Below are 21,929 nucleotides of genomic sequence, written 5' to 3'. Positions count from 1 at the left end.
AGATGTGGTTTGGGCAGGGGTTAGCAAACTATAGTCCGTGTGCCACATCTGGCCCACTGTTTTAATCAAGTTTTATTGGAACGCTTAGTAATTGTGTCATCACAGACCTTTCATTTATGTGTTGTCTTGAATTGCTTTTGTGCTGCAATGGCAGTTGAGTAGTTGCAAGACTCTTTTCTTTACAAAACATTTTTACCTGAAATGTTTGTTAATTTGAAGTAAACATAGAAAATGTTAAAAGACTTGACAAGGCTGGGTGCTGGGTACACGGGTGTTATATTATCCCGACTTTTCCATGTGATAGAATGGACTGTGATGAGGGGGAGAAATGGCAAGGGCATGACTCTTACCAGGCTCTGCCCACTACTCACCTGTCCTCCATCCAGCATCCTGGCCTCTTGTTGTGTTACCCAATCACCCAGCACCCAAGTATGATGGTGGGTGGTGGGGTGACACAGTGTTCAGAGCATTTCCTATGATCTCAGCTGGGCCATCTGTTACATAGAAGCACAGATGGACTAAGTTGAAAACACAAGCTGTATGACTGGGCAAGTCATTTAACGTCTTATAGCCTAAGACTGGAGATAACAGCACTGGTAGTTCGTAAGTGTCCTATGGATTAAATGGGCTAATGCAGATTATGCACTTACCAGGGACCCTGTAATATGGTTACGTGCTTGAATTGGTAGCTCTTTATAATGAAGTACTAGGCAGCTGACAAAAAGAATAAAGTAGAGCTCTATGAGTCGATACGGAGTGATTTCCAGTGGGGGAAACTATAGTATCCTACCATCAGTGGAAGAAAAACGGAAATGTCACACACAGAGACACACACTTTTGCCAAAAAACATAGGATAAATCAGAAACAAATGTATCCAGAGGTTAAGGGGAAATGGGAGGAGAGGAAGTGACAAGTAGCTCTGTGTACCCTTTTTGTTTTGACCTTACAAAGAACTAAGAAGCCTTGGACTCAGCAGGTTCATTTCCAAGTAATCAAGGTTAACATCACTTGTGCGCTGAAGACCTAACAGCACTCACGTAGCATTCCTGCCCAGTGATAACCTCAATCGAATTAGGACGAAACTGTCAAACCCAAGTAGAGGGACATTTAAAAAAACCTGGCTTGTATTATTTAAAAATGTCAATTTCACAAAAAGGCAAAGGCTGAGAAACTTCAGACTTGGAGGAAATACTACAAAGGGCAGTATTGGGACAATTTGGTAAAATTTGAATTGTATAATAGTAATGTATCAACGTTCCTGAATTTGATCATTGTACTGTGGTTACGTAAAAGGCCATCCTTTCCCTAGGAGATACTGTGTGTCCTTGTAGGCATAGAAAGATAGGCGCAAATGAGGAGAAATGTTCATGGTGAATGGCTCTGTGGGAGTTCGCTATACTGAACTTTTCTGAATGACTGAAATGTTTTCAAGTTAAAAAAAAAGAGAAAATGGTAGCTCACAGTTTTATTACAACAAACCTACTATATACTATTTTCTCAAAAAAAGATCAATTTAAATGCTTGATCTTGGTGCTTACCCTGTTAGCCTTCAAATTACCTAAGATGCAAGCAAAACTTTGGCTTATTTACTGAAAATGCACAGAAGCTTGCAACCACATTTATTAGAAAAATATTACTTGGAAGTTCCCTTCTTTCAAGGTCAAAGATTTGCTCTCGGGCTGTTTTCTCTGTTTCCATCAAATTCCCCTCAACGTGGCAGGATGCGCGGCTCTGGTGGCGCTCACAGGCTGAGGCATGACCGAGTCCCTCCGCAAACCCAACCCAACACTCCACAGGAGGCATGAGGAAGCAGGCAGGAGCCGGGCCTGTCCTGTCCCTCCACAGCTTTCTGGAGCTGGCATAGCTGGGGAAAGGACACGCCAGAACCCCTCGGCAGCCGCAGCAGCATCTGGTTTGCCTGTGGAACTTGCATTTCACCTTTTCTTCACAAATTTCTTTCTGGAAGCATTGGGATTTAACCGTCTCCTCCCGGCTCCCAAGGTGTTGTCTCGGACCTGCAGCATCGCTGAGCGGCTGGAGATGTCGTTCTCTGCAAAGGGAGATGCCCCAGCCACGTAGTCAGGGGCAAACACATCAGTTTTCTGTCTGGCCTTGTGGGAGAGTCGCAGCTGAGGGAAACGCTGGTCCTCGGTCAGATGGGGGTTGACGGCGTATTTGCCCCCTTTGGGAGTGGGAAGTGAGTACTGCAAATAAGACCAAGAAAGGCCATTAGGAGGACGGGGATCCACATTCATACATATCAGATCCTGCTAACATCAAGCTCGTCTGACAGCTCTGGATGCAGGCAGACGATATCAATGGAGTATATCATTCATAGCCTACTACGCACTAAGCACATTGTGCATTTTCCCCTTTGATCCTCACCTCAACTCCAGGTGAAAAATGCAACACAGCATTTTGACTACATACCCTCAGCTAAAGACAGAAAAAATTATATAGCAACATAGAGCTCTAGTAAGCAGGTACCATTTTCACAATGGTATGGATATTAGCAATTCTGAAGCAGTAACATATTCTAGGGTTGAGCAAATAACTATGGAAAATAGTATTAATAAGGGTGTTATAAATATGAGGGCTAGAATGAACTCTGTTGAAATTAAGGTTATACATTCAATTTTTTAATACAGATATAAATATAAAACATTCTTGTGTGTATTTATACACACACATATGTATTTCCTGTCTGTGTCCACTGTGGGCAGGGAATTAATGATATCCTAGGACAATGAGCATACCCAGTGCCCATGTCTTTGCTTCTAAAAACCATTCTCCATAAAGACCCAAAGCTGCTCAGAAAAACAGCTGATTCCAGGACAGGGGCACTATAAGAAGAGTCGGAATATCTTGCTGCGCCACAAAGTAAGAGAAGTGTTCAAAGGATAACGGGAACACGTCAAAAGGACACAGAGGCTGGCTTGAAGGGCCTCCATGAACAGTCTGAGAATCTACTGTGGTTCCCCCAAAATAAGACCTAGCTGGACTATCAGCTCTAATGCGTCCTTTGGAGCAAAAATTAACATTAAGACCTGGTCTTATTTTACTATAATATAAGACCTAGTCTTATATAATACACACTCACACACACACCCCAGTTCCCCCTTATCTGCTGGGACACTGCAGACAGTAGCGATCCCTGTATACGCTATGTTTTTTCCTGTACATACATACCTGTGATCAAGTTTAATTTATAAATTAGGCTCTGTAAGAGATGAACAATAACTAATAATAAAACAGATTATAACAATAGACTGTAACAAGTTACGTGAATGTGGTCTCTCCCTTCCAAAGTACCTTATTGTATTGTGCTCACCTGTCTTCTTGTAATAATGTGGGATGACACAATGCCTACATGATGAGATGGACTGAGGTGAAGGATGCGGGCAGTGAGGGAGCGTTAGGTGGCTCTAAGGGTGACCTGGAACACGGCACTGTGATATTGTGACAATTAATCTGATAACCGAGCTGGCTACTAAGTGACTCATGGGCGAGGACCGTATACAGTAATGAGATTTCATCACGTTCCTCTGAATGATGCACAATCTATGGGTTGTTTATTTCTGGAATTTTCCATGTAATATTTTCAGACTGCAGTGGACTGAGGGTAACTGAAACTGCAGTAAGCAAAACCAGACGAGGAGGGGCTGCTGTATATAAAGTGATAAAGCAAATGTGGTAGAAGAATGACAGGGAAATCTAAGGGGAGGATAGGTAAGAACTACTTGTACTATTTTTGCAACTTTTCCATAAAGCTAACATTATTTCAAAATGGAGAGTTAAAAGATTCTTCTCATTCACGTGTGGCGGTGTCCACGGCTGGAGAATCAGTGAAAGGCTGCCTGCATCTCATACTTACCTGTCTGCCCTTCTCTCCTGAGTCCCAAAAACAAATACAGGGCTGCTATGGCTCCAGCCCAGGCCTCCCTTCTGTGCTGTGCATTTACACAGCTCTTTCCCTCTGGTTTGCGAGGCTTCTGGAAATCCTGCCCATCCTCAAATTCTTGCACAAATGTAACCTCCACCCTATTGTAAATGACTTCCCTCTTTGTGACTCCACGTGCATTTGGCCCTTATTTTTTGCCTAGAATTACTGGTTCCTTCTCAGTAGACTGCCAACCCCTCAAAAACCTCACATTGAGGCTCTGTTGTGCCCTTTCCCCCCATCTACCTTGGTACCTAGATTACGGGCTTTCCCAGTAACTATCTTGAAGTTTTTTTGTCCTCTGTTCGTCTTGATGGCGGTGCTAAGAGGTCTCGCTCTCCCAACCTTAGGCCCTGCTGTTAGGGGCGTGGGAGACGCCACTCACCCGGAGACCCCGAGCATTCAGCACCTTCGGGTTGCGGGAAAAGTGCATGTGCAGGGTTCCGTCGTCGCTGACAGTCACTGACACCTTCTTCAAGGTCTTGTTGCCACAATGTGAACAGAAGACTCGGCTCATGTCAGATGTTGTCCTGGAGACAAAAAAGGAGATGCTCTGTCCTGGAGCCTGAGGCAGCAAGCCCTGTCCCTGGAGCACTAGGTGAGTCACAGGACTGGGGGGGTGGGGAGGGGACAACGAGGCATGGGAAAGGCTGAACTACACTGTACATGTCACAGACACCAAGGCCACCCGGCCTCATGAGGACAACATAAGCAAACTGCTGATGGCAAAGGGAAAACGACAAGTAGCAAGTATATAATTACGAAAATTGGAGATTGCTGTTACATTAATAACAAAGTCTTGCTGAAGTTTGTCAGGCATTATTCTACAAGTTTCACATTGAAACAATCCTATGAGGTTGGTACTAGCTCCGTCTTACAGATGGGGAAGCTGAGGCAAGGTAAGGTAGCTGGCTCAAGATGACACAGCTAGTAAGTGGTAGATACTAACAACTCAGGGAGACTTGCTCCACAATCAATTCTCTTAGCATCCGTCCTTTCTCAAAGGGCACGTCATTACAGTTCTAAGTACCTGGCCTCCATATGTGAGCTTGGGCTTGCAGCCAGGAGGTGGTTCTGGAGGCGTCAAGAATTTATTAACAAAGTACGTAGGAAATACTGTAAAAGCTGCTACGGTCAAATGGGTGTGGGTACGGAGAGCAGACCCTCTCTATCAGCTCAAGCCCCGACAGTAGACACCCCACTTGTATCTCTAATGCTTTGCATTATTTCAAAGCAAATCCCAGGCATAATTCCATCCATAAACATTTTAGTACTTACTGTGAAACAATGAGGGCTCTTTGCTCCAAAACCCACACCCCAAATCCTGTGACACTAAGAAACAGACTAAGAAACACTTTCCTCAGTTTGTCAGGTGGGCAGTCACTGGCCCCCGTCCCGGGGGTTTCAGTGCCCGTGGGATGAGGTATACTTATGAATGAGGTATAGAAGGCACGCTGTCTTCCAGAAGGTTACAGAAGAGACAGGAAGGGGAGGAGAGTGCTCAGCAGGGGACACGGGGTCCAGACTGTCAGCCACGTACTTGAAACAGCCATGGCAGCGCAAGATGTAGCTCCGGGCCTCGCGTATCAGCATGCCGTTCACCGCCAGCACGTGCAGTCCCATCTGAAGCAGGACATTCTGCAACCAACAAGTTCAAGGAGAACTGAACTCAGAGTGAAACTCCATCTCCTTTTAACATCTGTACAGTTAGTGCAAGGAGCTTCACAAACCCTCGTTGGGCTCGTAAAGGGCTTCTGTGAAGGAAAAGTAAGCTTAGATGCCTCTTGTCGCAAGTGCTGGGGTGTGCTCAGCCTTTTGCCAAGGCCCCTCATTATCTCTCTTAACAGAAACACTTATGTTGTCAGAGCAAATACCCTCATTTCTGGGCTGGAAACCTTCTTCTTTTCTCCAATTACTTAATGAAGCACAGAACATTATACACACTGAAAGAAAAGCAGCAACACATCATGAACAGTAAACAGTACAAATTTAATATACTATATATTAAGTTGGTGCAAAAGTAATTGCGGTTTTTGCAATTATTTTTAACTTTTTTTTTTTTTAATGTTCATTCCTTTTATTTTTTAAGGAGGGCGCAGCTCAGTGGCCCATGCAGGGATCGACCCGGCAACCTTGGTGTTATCAGCACCATGCTCTAACCAACTGAGCTAACTGGCCACCCCCTATCTTTTAACCTTTTAAACCACAATTACTTTTGCACCAATCTAATACATTTTGTCACTATATTATGGTTCTCTAGCCTCCAAGCAAACTAAAAATTACCAAAGAGCACAAAGTTTCTAGAACCATTCAACAATAGCTCTGTATATACCTCCAAATCTCCAAGGGATCACTGCCCAGGACAGGTATGACACAAAGCCCAGGGCCAGCCGATGGCCCATTCCACCCACCTGCATGGCAAAGTCTGTAGTCACACAGCCGACCCGCACGTCCTTTGGGATGGTGCACTGTTCCAGCTCCCGCTGGATCTGCTTGATGTTGCTGGGGGTGATCCACCCCTCATCATCATTGCTATCGTCATCTTTCCTTTCTTCAAGTCCATCCTCTTCCTTTTCTTCCTCCTCTTCACCTTCGTCAATCTGAAACATAATAGACTTCACACACTCCCAGCCCACAGAAGCAGCAGGGAGAAGCTAGTGTGTTGTCATCAGGAAGAGGTCATAAATCAGGGCCTTACCAGCAGCTCCTGCAGGTCACGATCGATATTGGGCAAAGGGTTTCTCCAGAACATAAAAGAACTGAATTCTAGGTCCTCAGGCTCACCAGCTGGGGGTCCATGTTCTACTGTTTCTTGTGGGGGTTTAGGCTGAGGTTAAAGGAACAATAATTTTAAAGCATGAGAATTGAGAGGGTTATAGATGAAATAGTACAATGATATTCAAGTCAGATCAGACAGGGCTAGACAAACTATGGCAATAGTCTGTAAATTTGGTTCACTGTAAACAGTCTCTTGTAGCAGAAAGGGCATGAAGAACATGACTTGTCTAAGGAATTACCTTTGAAGGCAGATGGAAACCAGAAATGTGTAGAGGAGTTTCTGGGTGTTGAATCGATGAGCTCACTTTAACCTTTAAAAATAAAAAAAGTGACAACTCTAAAAACAGAAATATAGTTTGAAAAGTCAACAAGGAAGAGTAATTTAAAAAACAGGAAACAAAATATTTACTCCCCAGTTATTGAAGTAAAAAATATTCAATGTTTTCAAAAAGATGGAAAATATATACGAGTACAGTGCTGCTTAACAACAGGGATACGTTCTGAGAAATGTGTCGTTAGGCGATTTCACTGTGGTGTGAACATCACAAGCTGCACTTACACAAACCTAGGGGGTCTAGCCTACTACACACCGGGGCTCTGCGGTATTCACCGCTGGACATGTTGTTGACCCAAATGTCGTTATCTGGCGCATGACTGTATGTAAAGAATTATTCAGTGATTCCACTACCAAATAACCACTTTGGGACATTTCTTTTTTCGTCCTTATACATAAAACTGTAATGAACACCATTATTGATAAAACTTGGAAGAATCTTTGGTTACATCCTTAGGATCAATGAATGCCTAAGAGTGGAACTGCAGGGTGAAAAGACTTCTGATACAGAAATTTGAAAGCTTCTGATACAAAGTCTCTAACTCCTGCCCAAAAGGCTGCAGGAAAAGACAATTTCTAAGAACCAGAAATTGATGGATGCCAAACAAAAACCCAGCTACCAGCTACAGAGTCAGTTTACATACAACCACTCCATTCACCCCTAACCCCCCAACACATCCCAGTGACATGTAGAAGTCTGTATTTTAGGCATCACTTTTAGACTTTTTGGACTGGAGGATTCTAAACCTAGTGAAAACAAGTTGAGGGTATTTCCAACATGCACAGGAATGTGACATAGTTTGATGACTTCAAGCAGAGAAGGACCACGTAATCCTTTGTCAACACTATTTGAAATTAATTATTATAAGGTTAAATTATTTGGCTTCCAAAATCCTCTGGCCTGGAAACAGCCAAAGGGTCTCAGGCACAAATTCATTGGTCTCTTCAACCTAGCCAAGGTGGGCAAGTCCTTAAAAGCACAACAGGAACCCAGAATTCTGAAGGGAGCATGGGTTAAAAAAAGGCAAGTACTTAGTGTTCCTTCTTTCTTGCTTCTGAAAAGAATTCTATTAAAAAAAAAAATATATATATACATATATATGTATATATATATATATATATACACACATATATATGTATATATATACATATATATATGAATATATTTGTTTTCTACTGTTTCTGCATTTTCTAATTTAACCAACCTTCACATCCTAAGAACCTACAGATCAAAAGACTGACACACATTTGCTAATTGCAATGTATGACCTTTATTTGGATTCTAATCCAAACAAACAATTTTTAAAAATTTATAAAGTAATTGGGAAACATGAACATTGACTATTTGACATTAGAGAATTATGTTAATATTGTGTAAATATAATAATGGTTTGTGTTTTTTTTTTTTTTTAAAGAGACACACCAAGAAATATCAGTGAAATATGATGTCTAAGTTCAAAATACTCAGGGCTGTGGGTCCGTTTTCGATGAAAACTGACAGATCATGAATTGATAAATGTGGGGGCAGAATGAAGGGGACATTGGGTCCATTATACCACACCCTCTACTTTTGTATATCTGATAGGCCCCATAAAAAAAAGTTAAAACAAAACAAATAAACGCAGCAATCCTCCTGATTTACCTTTTCTGGTTCTTGTTTTAGGTGAGACACTCCAACAAACTCTGCTTCCAACTGGTAGGTAAGTGCCAGTATTTGGATATCCGTGGCAGAGAGGCTGGGATAGTCTCCAGTTTTCTTTGAAAACTCAGTTACTGTAAACAAAAGATGCTCAACTTCAGTTAGTGGCAAAGAGCCATATGACCTTAGATAACCACAATGAAAGTATGAAAACAACGTAGGATCAATATCCCAAGAAAAACCTCTTAACACTATCATCTATTTCCTGATCTTTTTCTAATCATAGTTGAGATATTTGTTTTCTCTATCACCAAGATTCATGCCAGTTAGGTTTACTGTGACATCCTTACCAAGTGCAGGTGAAGGAACAGAACAAAGTTAATAGAAAGTCACTCAAAGTTAGCATAATATTTGCAAATAGTAAGTTACTTGTCAAAGCTTTGGTATTATGCCAGAATAGGTTTCATCTCTCCCTGTTCTAAAAGTCTTTGATTCTAACAATCCAGATTAATAGAATGGACAACCAGATTCCAAAATGGGAAGGAAAGTTAATCTAACCAGTAACTGTTGTAGTCTGTGATGAAACAAATTATTGGTTGCTTTGTAACAAATATTGGACAGCTTTTGATATTAAAAAAACAAAACAAAAAAAAACACCCATATTTAACACCTAGTAAATGCCAGCGGTTACTATTATTATTCTCCGGAGACACCAACAGTAAACATGTACAATAAAACTTTCTAACACATTAACAGAAAGATGTCTTGTGCTATAATGCCACAAGGAACAACTATACTGCTCACATTGCCTAAACAGCACGTGTTAATTAACAGCAGCGATTTTATTGGGTACCAGGCACTGTGTTGTAAGCTTTTCCTTTCATCCTTCAACCAACTCCTATGACTTAGTTCTAAGTATTTCTTCAGATTAAGTAACTTGTCAAAACAAAGATCACATAGCTAGTAAGTTGGTGGAGAAAGCTACAGAAGTCACAAACAAATAGTGTAGCTAACAACACGTCCACTATCAGCCTCTAAACCCTAAAAACATTTCCAGTCACCTAGGACCTTTCCTGGGCATCATCGCCTTGATCCCTAACAAGAGAACAATGCTGACTCGTAAACAAAGTGGTAATTGTTTAGTTTTCTTTCAGGACTGATGTAAAGCCTGTAGACCAAAAAAAAAGGGTTCTATGGAAAGTAACCTCACAGGGGGATCTGATCATAAATTCCTAACTGGGCAGGTCATGGTGGGTAGTCACACCCCAGGCATATAACTTCTTTAGAAAAAGGCTTACCTTACGCAAGCTCTGTTCATTGTTTCTATGCATCTAAGTTAACACATCTTTGAAATAAGCCCTAACCATCCTCAAGAGAGCACATGATCGCGTTAACTATCCTATAATCCAACCCCCACCTTGCCCTTTCCCACCTCCATGCAATCTTCCCTACATTCCCCTCAATTTCAAATGCATAAAAGAAGCTGCCAAAACTGTTTTTCTCCAGAGCATTTAAGATCTTGCTCCTCAGCATATGTCGTCAGTTCAGCTCAAATAAACTCTTATAAACCAAAAAGCCATCCCGTTTTCTGACTTGAGATTGGCCTCCGTATCCAAAACAATTATCACTTTGATCTACGAAAAAGAAATGGGTGAGAGTGACAGATCTGGGTTCTATTTTTAATCCAAACAAATTTACTGAATGCTTGCAAAGTGCTAGACAGTGTACTGAGTGACAAAAGCCTCATTTAATGATCCCAGCAACCTCCCATTTCACAGATGAGGTAACTGAGGCCCAGAGTCTGAGTGATATACCCAAGGGTGTATATATGGCAAGGTCCCACTGTCTGCTGACCCAGGGAGCGTCTCTCCCACCACGATCTCCTAGAACGTGCAGTTTCTAAATCAACTCCTAATAAAGTAGCCAGACCCCAACTCCTACCCGAGCCGGTCCCATTTGCACCCTGGGACCCAGCTTCGCCATCAGCACCGGGGCAGAGGCACTCACCCAGTCGCACGTATTCCGGGAAGGGCTCCTTGAAACGCAGCTCGTAGGGCAGAACGGCGAGTCGCCTGCGCGTGGCCTTGTCCCGAATCTCGCTGACCACATCCCGGATGGTGTAGATGTTCTTCCCAATGTCCTGCAGAGAGACCGGCCCGTCTCACACCCGCCTGACCTCCCGCGCTCCAGCCCACACCCTGCTCCTCTCCACCGGAGCTCCCAGTACCTGCAGAGCCGCGTCCCGCAGGAAAGCCCCCGCATCAGCCACAACATGCTCCACCGGCGCCATGTTGGCCGACCCAGCCCCAAATGCGCATGTGCATGGAGGTGGCGCTCACCACTACTTCCCATTCAGGGCCTCCAGGAGCGGGGAAGAGCGGCTGCGATTTAGCAGCGCCGCCTGGCGGCCGCACCCGCATCCCCCGACTCAGGACTACCCGCGCGCACGCGCGACGACGCCGGCAGCCCAACCACGGGATGCGGGCACGGTAAAACCTTGGGGTACATCTAAGGAAATACGCTTCAGCATTCACTCCTTAGCACCTTTTCCACTTTTAAGTGTGAAAGTTGTATATATTCTCATTGTTGAATCAGTCAATACACATAACCCAATTTGATGATCAAGGGGTAGCTACAAGGGCTAGGCCCAGCTTAAATGGTTGTGACTGAGATTAATACTCAGACAAACCAACTCGGAGCCTCTTTTTTTTATCCGTTATGCTATACCGACTGCTGCTTACGTACCCCCACTTCATTTTGAGTAACTTGAGGCCAAGTTACCTTAATATCCTTATTTACCTTAAAATCCTCGTTCCACTTTCCTAAGCAAGACACGTAATTTGCTAGCAAATAATTCCTTGCTGAATCGAACTGAGGGGGGGTATTAGATGATTTCTGAATTCCCTTTCCAATCTGAGATTCCATCATTAGGCGAACTGGCCTATTATAAATTCATGCTGGTGAATTTCAGCTGAATATTGACTTGAGTTTTCAGTAATCAGTCTTCAGAGATGTTGAGTTATTCCAAACCTCTGTGAAGTCTTCGCTCCAGTCTTAACCCTCGCTTCTAATTTATGCATCCTACTTCCAGAAATCCCTGAGGGTCCCCTTCAGTAGTTGCCCAAACCCCTTTTCCTTCCCTAGACATCTGTCTGAACTGTTCTTACTTAGTCTCCTCAACCTCCAGAGCCACTAGTTCCTGCCCTACCTGCCCTGCCTAAAATAGCCTGATAGAAGGCTTTCTAATTTTCGAGTTCATCATGTCAATTTTCTGGTATTTTTTCTTGCCTTCTCAGTTTCTCTGTAGAATTTCACATTGCAGACCATCTCCTCTTTCTGGACTGTGTCTCCTTGCCTGACTTGGGTGACACTACAAGATTCTGGTCCCTTGCCTCCCTGAGGGCTTCTCATCCCTCTTTACTGGACTCCCTTCTTCTGCCTTGCAAACCGGAGCCCCTCCACAGAACTGTCTGGCCCCTTTGTCTCTCTAAACGCTCTCCTTCAGCAACACTATCTATCCTCAAGGCTTCAGCTATCACATTATAGGAATGCCTCCCAAATCTTTAGGTCTAATCCCTGTTTATTCCCCCGCCTAGCCTTCTGGGCATGTGCATCTGAAAACTTTCGGCATCTTCACTTGGGAGGAAGGTTATGACTGAAGTAATTATCTCTCCCGCCCCAACTTAAACTTTGTTCAAACACTACGGTTTCTATTTTTATTAAAGGCATTACCAACAAAGACATTCAAGGTAAGCATCTGAGTCATCTGCATTTCCACCCTCACTCTCAACCTGGGTTTCTCTTGCTAAACCTTATTGATGTCACTTCTGAAATGTATGGGGCGCCTGGGTCCCCTCTACATTCATTACTCTAATCAAGCTTTTTATCGCATGCCTAATAAATATAATACACTCAATGCTAGTATTCCTGTCTCTAATTTCTTTTTCAATTGATTGCTCCTGTAGCCTAAAAAGTGAGGGAGGAACTAGAATCTGTAATAAAGAGATTCATTGAACTTGGCAGCGATAATTGAGTAAACCCCACAAGGAAGAAGAATGATTTAGATCAGTGATTCTCAGACTTGACTGTCAGAATCACTTGGGGAACCTGCAAACACAGCTTGATGGGTCTCACTCTCAATTCCTGATTCAGTAGTTCTGGGCAGTGCCTGAGATTTCGTATTTCTAATACTTTGCAGGTTATATGGATGCTGCTCCCTTGGAGGGCATGTTTGAGAACCACTGATTAGGGAAAAAGGAAAAGAATGATCAGGCTTTGAGCCATTTATTTTCTAGTAAATACTAAGAATACTTACTAATACACAGGCATATCTTGGAGATATTGCAGGTTCAGTTCCAGATCACTGAAATAAAGTGAGTACCACAATAAAGTGTCCTAATTTTTTTGCTGATGGAAGGTCTTGCCTTCAATTTGTGAAAAATGCAATATCTCTGCAGTGCAACAAAGTGAAGAGGAATAAAATGAGACATGCCCCTAAAAGGTTTCTTGACACTTTGTAGCTTTTGTCATTTTTTTAATCTCTCTTCTGTTTCTTTAGAACATTAGTCTCCAAGCCCCCTAAAGCCTTAGGAGGACTCTCATTTATTTAACAATTGTGTATTGAGAACTAACTTATATCACCATAGGGTGGGTGATATGACAGCTATGAACAAAGTGATATTTCGTGTACCATCTAGGGACACCTTCAGAGTTTTTGACTTTGGAGCTGGATCTGGAAGGATGAATAGGGCGAAGCCATCAAGATAGGAAAGTCCAAGGGGTGTTCATGGAATTGAAGGTAGAGCCTATGGTAGCACATGGTGACTGGGGATGGGGTCTCTTAGAGGTGAAGTGAGCCCTGAAACACTTCACGGTTTTGAAGCTCCCGGTTTTTTAAAAAGCAAAGAAATCTCAGACACTATTATGAAAATTGTGTTTACATGAACAAATGAACACTTTCAAGTACATGTAGAAGGAATCAATGTGTAACTCATTGGAGATGTCAACTTTTACATGTGAAACCCTTTATGAAAGAGAAAGTATTGCTTGTGTGCCAGTGAAGATCCGAGTTCATTTCCAGGATTGAAATATATAGAGGCTATGAGACTAAATGCTTAACAGGAGAGAAAAGAACTTGATGCAGAAGAAACACTGTGAAATCAATAAATGTTCTGAGAATTCTTCTGGACTTTCCTGTCTCTGCTTTGCCTTTGTTTTTTCTTCTACTTGAAAATTCTGCCTGCCAATCGCGGCTTAGTTTCCAAAAATGGCTCATTGTCCCCTCTGTAAATTGGTCCCTGATTACCCAAATTAGATTTTTCCCCAAGGCCAGATTTGAACTCTGCTTTTCCACCACATTTAAGACATTTCAGTTCTGTCACTCAGTGAGCAGTTATTATTTATGCTTGTGTGCCTTCTTTAAGTAGGTTGGAAGTCAGGGAATGTGTTTTAAGGATCTTTTTCCTTAAATGAAAAAAATCTACACTGTAGGACCTACAGCAATGAGTTCAGTGCTCAATAAATATTGAAATGTATTCATTCAACAAATTATTTCAAGAGGCCTCCCGAGAGAGTTTGGAAGGTCTGTGGAGGGGGCCATGTCTCAGGGACCTGAGAGCAGCCTCTAGGAGCTGCATGTGGCCCCAGACAACAGTTAGCAAGACCAAGGGACTCCGGTCCTCTGGCTACAAGGAAGTTAAGTCGGCCAACAACATTAAGGAGCTTGAAAGCAGATCTTTCCCTAGTCAAGCCTCCAGCTGACCACGCCACCTTAATTTCATCCTTGTGAGACGCTGAGCAAAGAACCTAGCTGTTCTGGCCTGGACTTCAGACCTGTGTGAGGTAAAAAATGGGTATTGTTTTAGCCACTACACTGGGATATAGCTCCTGCCTTCATAATTCTTGTAGTGAGAAATAAGATTTTACATACATATTTTATGTACATATATACATACCCTATTTAAAGTTATTTAAATAGGGTGATCAGGAAATTTAAATAGGGTGATCAGGAAGTTTAAATAGGGTGATCAGGAAAGGATTTTTGTGTATCTAGAGCTTACAACAGTGCCTGACTCATAGTAGGCATAGGGTTGCCAGACAAAGCAAGCAAAAATACAGTATGTCCAATTAAATTTGATTTTCAGGTAAACATTTTGTGTGTGTGTATAAATATGTCCCATGCACTATCTGGGACACACATATTAGACGGTTGTTTATCTGAAATTCAAATTTAACTAGACGTCCTGTATTTTATCTGACAATCCCACTAAGGAGCTCAATAAATACTTGATGACTTGATTGAGCGGCTTCCTCTCACCTGTATAGTGGGGCTAATGACAGACCCGCCTCCGGGGTTGTAGGTAGGAGTATATGAAACTCCTGACACTCAGTGAGCCCTCAATTTATTTGATTGTCTGGGAGCCATCCAGCGAGTGGTAAACGCTTCCACTTACACATATAAAAGGGGTAAGAAGTTCTCTCGGCCAAAGGCTCCCAGGCCAGGCCTAGGTTGCCCGCACCTGCGAGTCCGGCCAGCCTCTTCCGGGTCAGGTGACCGCAAGCGGGCACGTGACCCAGCCCGAGTGCGGGCGGTGGGAGGCGGAAGTGGGAGAGGAGTTGGGCGCGGATTCTGTGGCCTCGGCAGGTAGCGAGCGCGGGCGCGGGGGGCGAGGCGGACCGGCGGGGGGTGCGGGGCGGGCCAGGGGCTGCGGGCGGCTGGGGGTGGGCCGGGGGCGGTGCGGCCCGGGCGCCGGGGGGCGGTGGCTTCCTGTGGGAGGGGCCTGACGCGGCGGTTCCGGCCTCCGAGGAGGGGTGTCCCGGCTCCGGCTCTAGCGCGGTGGGCGCGCCGAGGGCTGTTCGCGGGGGTTGCTCTGAGATGGGCGCGGAGGCGGCCAGGGGTGCGGTGGCGGACAGCAAGTCCCTCCGGAAGGGGAAGGGAGTTTAGGTGCCAGGATTAGAGAGGGGTGACCTTTGTGGAAGGGTCGGGACAGGAGGAAGGGGCAACTTGCGACTGAACTGGAAGGGGGAGCCTGCTAATGGGCATAGGACACGGAGGGAAAGAAGGAGAATTCAGGAAGACGCTGCTTGAACCCCAGCTGAGTCTCTTCCTTCTTTCCTCTTCGGAAATGGTTGCTACCCGAGACTTTGATTTCGGTCCCATTCAGTTTTTAAACTTTAGGATGGGTCACAGAATCTTTTCTTGCTTTCGTCACACCCACTTAGTCCTGCCTGGATAGGGTTTCTGCTTCCTGGGAACCTAGCCCTTATTATCATCTTTCTTTGAGATTTTCCCAGGTTAGATCAACTTCTAGGCTGAAAAAAAAGAGTGTGGGCACTTTGGCCATAAAGTGGCTTTTAGTTTAAACTGTTGCTCAGCAGTTACCTCAGCAACATAGCGACTGCTGAACCCTTGGACAGTGTCTACCTCTACAGCTTTATGACTTTTCCTCTCTTCAGTTTAAATTATTCAGCTTCTCTTACCATGTGACTGCTTATCTTGACAAGCTGTAACTAGGTAGGGTAACTGAAAGGTCTGTGTTGTGTTCTTCAGAACGATGACCTAGATCGTGATTTTGAGATTAAACTCCTGTGTGAAAAGCTGTTTATCGTCTTTTTCTTCGGGTTTACTAAAACTTGCAGGAATGAAATAAATTTCGTGGATGTGGTATCACTGGAGTGAATGTTCAAACTGGGCATTCACAGGAGCCAGAGTCATTTTGGGTGACAAGTAGGAAAAAAAAGTACTTTGCTAATGTATTACGATTTCAAGTTTTTGGAATATTTCACAGTTTAAAATTGATTTTTGTAGCAGCCCTGTGAGTTAGGTTGGGAAGGTGTTATTCTCATTTCACAATGAACAAACAGACCTAAGAGATGACTTCTTTTTTTTTTTTAAACAATTTATTTCTCTTGTTTATTGGTTTCTTTCTCCCTGCTAGACTGCAACCCCTCAAGGGCTGGGGTCATCTTATTCAGCTTACTTGGCTACTAGCCTGGTTCCTGGCATGTTGTGAGCACTGGGTAAATGAATAAATTAATTTATAAAGGTTACTTAGCTGTAAGTGGAAGATAAGGGATTTGAACTCAGGTCCTGGCTCTTCTCTTAGACAGACTTGCCATTTTCTGTTATTGGTCCATCTGAAGACCATAGGCCTGGGGAAAAGGTTTGGGTTAGCTCCTCAGTCTCTTAGTGACTACTTTCCATTTACAAAGACTTATAACCAGCATCTCATTTAATTCTCACCATGGTCCTGTAAAGGTCGGTATTGTCCCTATTCTACAGATGAAGAGACAGAGGCTTAGCAAACTTCTTGCTTTAGAGTCCAGAGCTACTGAATGAATGAGCAGGGACTCCAGCCCAGGGCTTTTATCCTTAGACCCACTCTTTTCCATTCATAGAAGCAATATAAAGTTTTATTTTAAAATATTTTTTAAAGTATAAAAGCATGACATTTTAAGGAAAAAAACAGTATGTAGATCACAGCAAAAATTGTGAATGCACAATGCAATTAAGTTTAGAAAACTCTGTGCAATGCTATAGCCGCCTTTTCCTGGGAAAGCATTCTTTAATTCAATGAATATTTATAAGTGCCTACTCTACGCCAGGCATTGTTCTAGAGTTGCCTCGTCCAGTATGGTGGCCAGTAGCCACCTGGGACTGTTGAGCACTGAAAATATGCTATGAGTAGAAAATACACACCAGATTTTGAAGACTTAATATGGAAAAAAGATAAAATATCTCATTGATATTTTTTATATTACAATAAATATCAATATAAATATAGTATAAATGATGACATTTTAAGTTTATTGGGTTAATCACTATTAATTGAAATTAAATTCACCTGTTTCTTTTTACTTTTTAAAATGTTTTCTAGAAAATTAAGAATTGTATTGCACAGTGCTGTTCTAAACACCGGTGAAAGAATATATGAGAAAGTCAAAAATCCCTGCCCTTGTGGATAGTAAATTTTAATGGGGAAAGGCACAGTAAACAAAAGAACCCAGTAAAATGCATATTGTATTGTAATAAAGCAGGGAAGCAGGATGTGGAATGTTGGCTAGGGTGGCAGTTTTGAATTAGGGTCCTGAAAGAAGACTTCTTGAGAAGGTGATGGTTGAGTGAAAATCTGAAGGAGGTGAGGGAAGGGGCCATGTGGATGAATGTGGACATAGTGGTCCAGGCAGAGGAAATAGCAAATTCAACAGCCTGAAAGACACAGCACCCCTGGCAGGTTTGTGGATCATCCAGGAGGCCAGCAGCTGCAGGGGTATGAGCGAGAGGGGACGGGGAAGATGAGTCAGAGAGGTGTTGGGGGTAAGGAAAGAGATGGGCGGGTGGGGGAGGGCCTTGCAGGCCATTGTAAGGATGTTAGTTTTCACTCGGAGTGAGTTGGGACCATTGGGTTTTGAGCAGTGGAGTGGCCACCATCCATCCTGCCTTTTAACAGGTTTACTCTGGTTGCCATGCAGAGAAGGCGTAAAGAGGAGCAAGACGAAGTAGGGAGACACGTTCAGAGGTATTGCCAGGATCCAGGTGAAGGACGGCGTGGGTCGCAGTGATGGAGGTGGTGAGGAGAGCTTGGGCTCTGGGTATATTTTGATGTACAGCCAACAGGGTCTGTGGATGTGGCATGTGCGGGGAAGAAAGGATTCAAGGGGACTCCATGGTCTTTCGTGTGAACAGCCAGAATGGAACTGTCATTAAATGAAATGGGGAAGACTGTTGGAGGAACAGGGCTTGGGCCTCAGTTTCGTTCACAGTGATTGTGAAATGCCTCCGGAAATCCAAGTGGAAGTGTTGTTGGCAATTAGGGAAGTCTAGACAGGCCTGGCTTGGAGACGTACCTGTGGAAGTGGTTAGCTGGGGACAGCATTGAGAGTTACAAGACTCGGGGAAGTCACTTACAGAGTCGTGTGGATACATATCCAAGAGGAATACTTCCGATTAGAAGTTAAATGTTGAAATAAAACCTCAGCTCTTACTGTTCCATGGGAGGTATTTTCAGTAGAGCACAACATTGTGTTATATCTCGGGGAACTTCTTTTCACTCCTTTACGCTTTTCATTGAGAGACCCTTTTGAAAACCATGAGCTAATGGGTTTGTTTTTTCCTTGAGGATGCGGCTCTTCCAAGTGTTCCTCTTTGTAGTGCCGCTGAAATCAGTTTGAGCGCCAGTTTCTGGAATGAGTCTGGCTTTCTGGGTTGGCGACTGATTTAGAGACTTCCAAGAAGGACGGGGAAGAGACAGTCTGAAGGATGGGTAATGGGTTTTTAATGTTTAAAATATTGGTTTCACCTAACATGTATTGAATGTATGTTGTTCGTCAAGCCTCCCATTGTTTTATACTTTTGAAACAAACAGATCCTCAAGGAGGTGGAGTGACCCACATGAGGTCATGTAGCTAAGACATGGAAGAGCTGGGGTTTGAATCTTCGTCTTCTGAATCTAGATCTGGTGCCCCCATCAGTAAGACATGTGGTAATGAATGCATGAATATAAACTCCAGTGGAATCAAATCAGTGAGCTGCTTTCGAGTGATGTTGAGTCACGTAGCACTATTATAGACTCTAGAATTCCTGAGAGGTAGGAAGAAACGGGAAGATCTTGTTTCCCTTAAAAAAGAATCAACTGAATCTTTTTTAGAAAGTTTCAGTTCTCTGCTCCTGCCCTCCCCCCACCAGCTTATAAACAAACATTCAGTGATTTAAGTCAAGTGTTAATACCTACTTATGGGAAAACACTGACTACTGAGACTTGGCAGTCCTGACCTAGGGCAGGTCCTCTCCCTCTGTGTCACCCATGCCTTTTGCTTCCTGTTTTGTCATGAGATCCTGCTGTCCAGTCTCTCTTATTATTAGCCTGCAATTCCACTGTGCATCTCATGAATGATACGGCCTTCCCTGTCCCTCGCGCTCCCTCATTTTATGTGCTTGGTCTTTGTAGGGATGTCATTGGGCAAAGTTCAATTCCATTTGAGTGTTTTTCAACATGAGCCCTTGGAGAGTGGAAGGTAATTCAATGTGGGACAAAGGAAGGAGGCCAGGATAGAAGCATTAGTGTTGGAAAGAACTGGAAAAGCATGAGGGTGTGAAGGAAAGAAGGAATCTTTTGAACACACCCTTCTCTTCCACATTTTTCACGAAGTTGATTCAGGGTGGGATCTATAGTAGTAATTAAGAAGCTCTGCTTGTTTCTACAGCTGGCTAATTAAAAATAAAATCTTGGTGCTGGTGAGTAGTTTTGCTTTTCCCTGGCTCATTTGCTACACAGGCCTTTTCATCTCTAGGTCAGTGTTCAGTGGTTTCTTGACTCAAAGCTGGGTCAAGAATTTCAGGAATCCCGGAGCCTAGAATTACAGCATCAAGAAGAACTAGTTTAGCTTGTCATTAATAATTGAAGAGCTCTTACTGTGTGCTGGCTGCTTTATCGCAACTCATTTAATCCCTACAGTAAGCTAATAAGGTAAGTACTATTAGTAGGTTCATTTCACAGACGAAGGATTGAGATTTAGAGAGGGTATGTAGCTTGTCCAATAATCACAGGCTAGTGAGCAGTTAAGCGTGTTTGCCTCAAAAAGATTGACTGGTCTGCAGGGTTCTTATTGAAGTTGGGTGAGAAGATACTGCAAGAGCGATCACTTGCTAAATCTGATATGTGGTTGCTTTCTCTTGCCGAAAGCTCTTCCAGGATTTATTTAACAGGAGTCTCTCAAAGCAAGATACCTGAGCTCCCAGAGGGCCGGGGCCCCATGGCATTCGCCTTTGTATTCCAGGGCCTTGCACAGACTGGTGTCTGTAAGCATTTGTTGAAAGACTGACCCTGGCTCAGGACGGGTCAGAGTGAATACAAGGGGCCTGGAAGGGGTATTATCAGAATGTTGTCTGCCTTTCTGCTGAAGGTACCCTTGACTGTTACAGTCCTCTGGGTTCAAGAATCAACCCATCCTAACCCAGGGGTTGAGTTGTCCATCGACTGATGCATGGATAATCAAAATATGATGTATCCATACAATGGAATATTAATCAGCCATAAAAAGGAATGAATGACTGCTACATGCTACAACATGGGTGAACCCTGAAAACGTGCTATGTGAAAGAAGCCAGACACAAAGACCACATATAATATGATTCCATTTATTTGAAATGTCCAGAATAGGCAGATCCATAGAGACAGAAAGCAGATTAGTGGTTATTAGGGGGTGTGGGGGTCCAAGATTCCTCTGTCACTGTCCTTCGTCTCGTAAGGCCAGCGCACCAAGTTACTCAGTTTCCTCTGATGTTCTCAGTTGAATATGATAAAAGATGTTCTTCCTGCTTTTGATCTCAGGTATTTCAAGTATTTCAACCAAAAAGGACTATGATAGATCTTTATTGTTTTTCTGGATGTCTCTGGAAACACTGAGCCTGTAGGTGGACCCTCGACATGCTTAATTTGGCTTAGGAATTACTACCCAAGCTAATCGTTTCTTCTCTTTTAAATAGCCAGTGGGTTACAGATAAAGTAAGCTGGCTTTTTGTTTGTTTGTTTGTTTGTTTTTTTGAGTTTCTTCTTTACAATTAAAGGTATAAGGGCACTCTGTTCTCTTCAGGGCCGAGCTGATAAACGCCTGGGAGCTGGTAGTTCATGCTGTACCACAGTCTAACTGAGCAGCTGCCCTTTTGGTTATGAGTCCAGCAGTGATAACTCACGCAGGGCCTGGGGCATGCCTGCATCACAGTAGGGAATTGGAAGAACTCAGAGAGGGGGAAGGGCCTAGCAAAGCAGAAAAGGAAAGAGGTAAAACGGAGGAGGAAGATGAAAACATAATGATAGGTGCAAGATTCTGTTTTGTATTGGAATCACGATTAAGAAACAATTTCAGTAAGACCACGCCCCCATGACTGCAGGATTATTTCTTAAGGAAGTTACAGCGGGGCCTGGATCCAGGTGGACCTGGGAGTGGGGCTCCCCAAGGATGTGTTGCTGATGTGCTAGAAGACTTCCAGCTTCAGCCTCATGACAGTTGAAATCCACATCGTCTAAAGCCTTTGTCACTAATTGTGTTAATTTCCTATTCCTAATCTGTGTAATGAACTACCACAAACTCGATGGCTTAAAACAACGGAAATTTATTCTTTCCTGGTTCTGGAGGCCAGAAATCTGAAGTCGAGGTGTCATCAGTGGCAGTAGGGCCACTATCCCTCTAGGCTCTAGGGGAGAATCCTCCTCGGCTTCTTCTAGTGGCTCCAGGCATT

At 43.5% G+C, this 21,929-nt stretch overlaps 2 protein-coding genes across 5 annotated transcripts in view; one reads left to right on the top strand and one right to left on the bottom strand.

Moving 5' to 3' along the window:
- Positions 1 to 1,451: 1,451 nt before the first annotated feature.
- On the bottom strand, positions 1,452 to 11,060 carry NOB1 (NIN1 (RPN12) binding protein 1 homolog). Its single transcript, XM_019757033.2, has 9 exons — positions 10,920 to 11,060; positions 10,700 to 10,832; positions 8,696 to 8,826; positions 6,959 to 7,030; positions 6,640 to 6,768; positions 6,353 to 6,541; positions 5,482 to 5,579; positions 4,327 to 4,471; positions 1,452 to 2,205 (listed from the first exon to the last, which is right to left on the bottom strand). The coding sequence occupies exons 1-9, from the start codon at positions 10,980 to 10,982 to the stop codon at positions 1,936 to 1,938; spliced, it is 1,230 nt and encodes a 409-aa protein (XP_019612592.2). The 5' UTR covers positions 10,983 to 11,060; the 3' UTR covers positions 1,452 to 1,935.
- Positions 11,061 to 15,228: 4,168 nt separating this feature from the next.
- The window catches only part of WWP2 (WW domain containing E3 ubiquitin protein ligase 2), a 124,530-nt gene continuing 117,829 nt past the window's right edge, over positions 15,229 to 21,929 (top strand). For 2 of the 4 annotated variants that reach the window (XM_019757040.2, XM_074314653.1), the window contains exon 1: positions 15,230 to 15,335. The gene's annotated coding sequence lies outside the window, so the exon portion shown is untranslated. Of the gene's footprint in view, positions 15,336 to 15,583; positions 15,608 to 21,929 lie in introns of those variants that run through there. The other 2 variants (XM_074314656.1, XM_074314654.1) reach the window with 2 other exon arrangements.

The sequence above is a fragment of the Rhinolophus sinicus genome, linkage group LG11 (genome assembly GCF_036562045.2).
Source record: "Rhinolophus sinicus isolate RSC01 linkage group LG11, ASM3656204v1, whole genome shotgun sequence".
Taxonomy (NCBI): domain Eukaryota; kingdom Metazoa; phylum Chordata; class Mammalia; order Chiroptera; family Rhinolophidae; genus Rhinolophus; species Rhinolophus sinicus.
The sequence above is the reverse complement of the archived record's forward strand: the minus strand, read 5'-3'. Positions and strand labels throughout refer to the sequence as shown.

Coding starts and splice junctions, on each gene's coding strand:
- NOB1 (XM_019757033.2), bottom strand. CDS start 10,982: ATGGCGCCGGTGGAGCATGTTGTGGCTGATGCGGGGGCTTTCCTGCGG. Junction 8,827..10,699: donor CCCGGAATACGTGCGACTGG/GTGAGTGCCTCT, acceptor TTTTGTTTACAG/TAACTGAGTTTTCAAAGAAA. Junction 2,206..4,326: donor TGAATGCTCGGGGTCTCCGG/GTGAGTGGCGTC, acceptor TCTTATTTGCAG/TACTCACTTCCCACTCCCAA.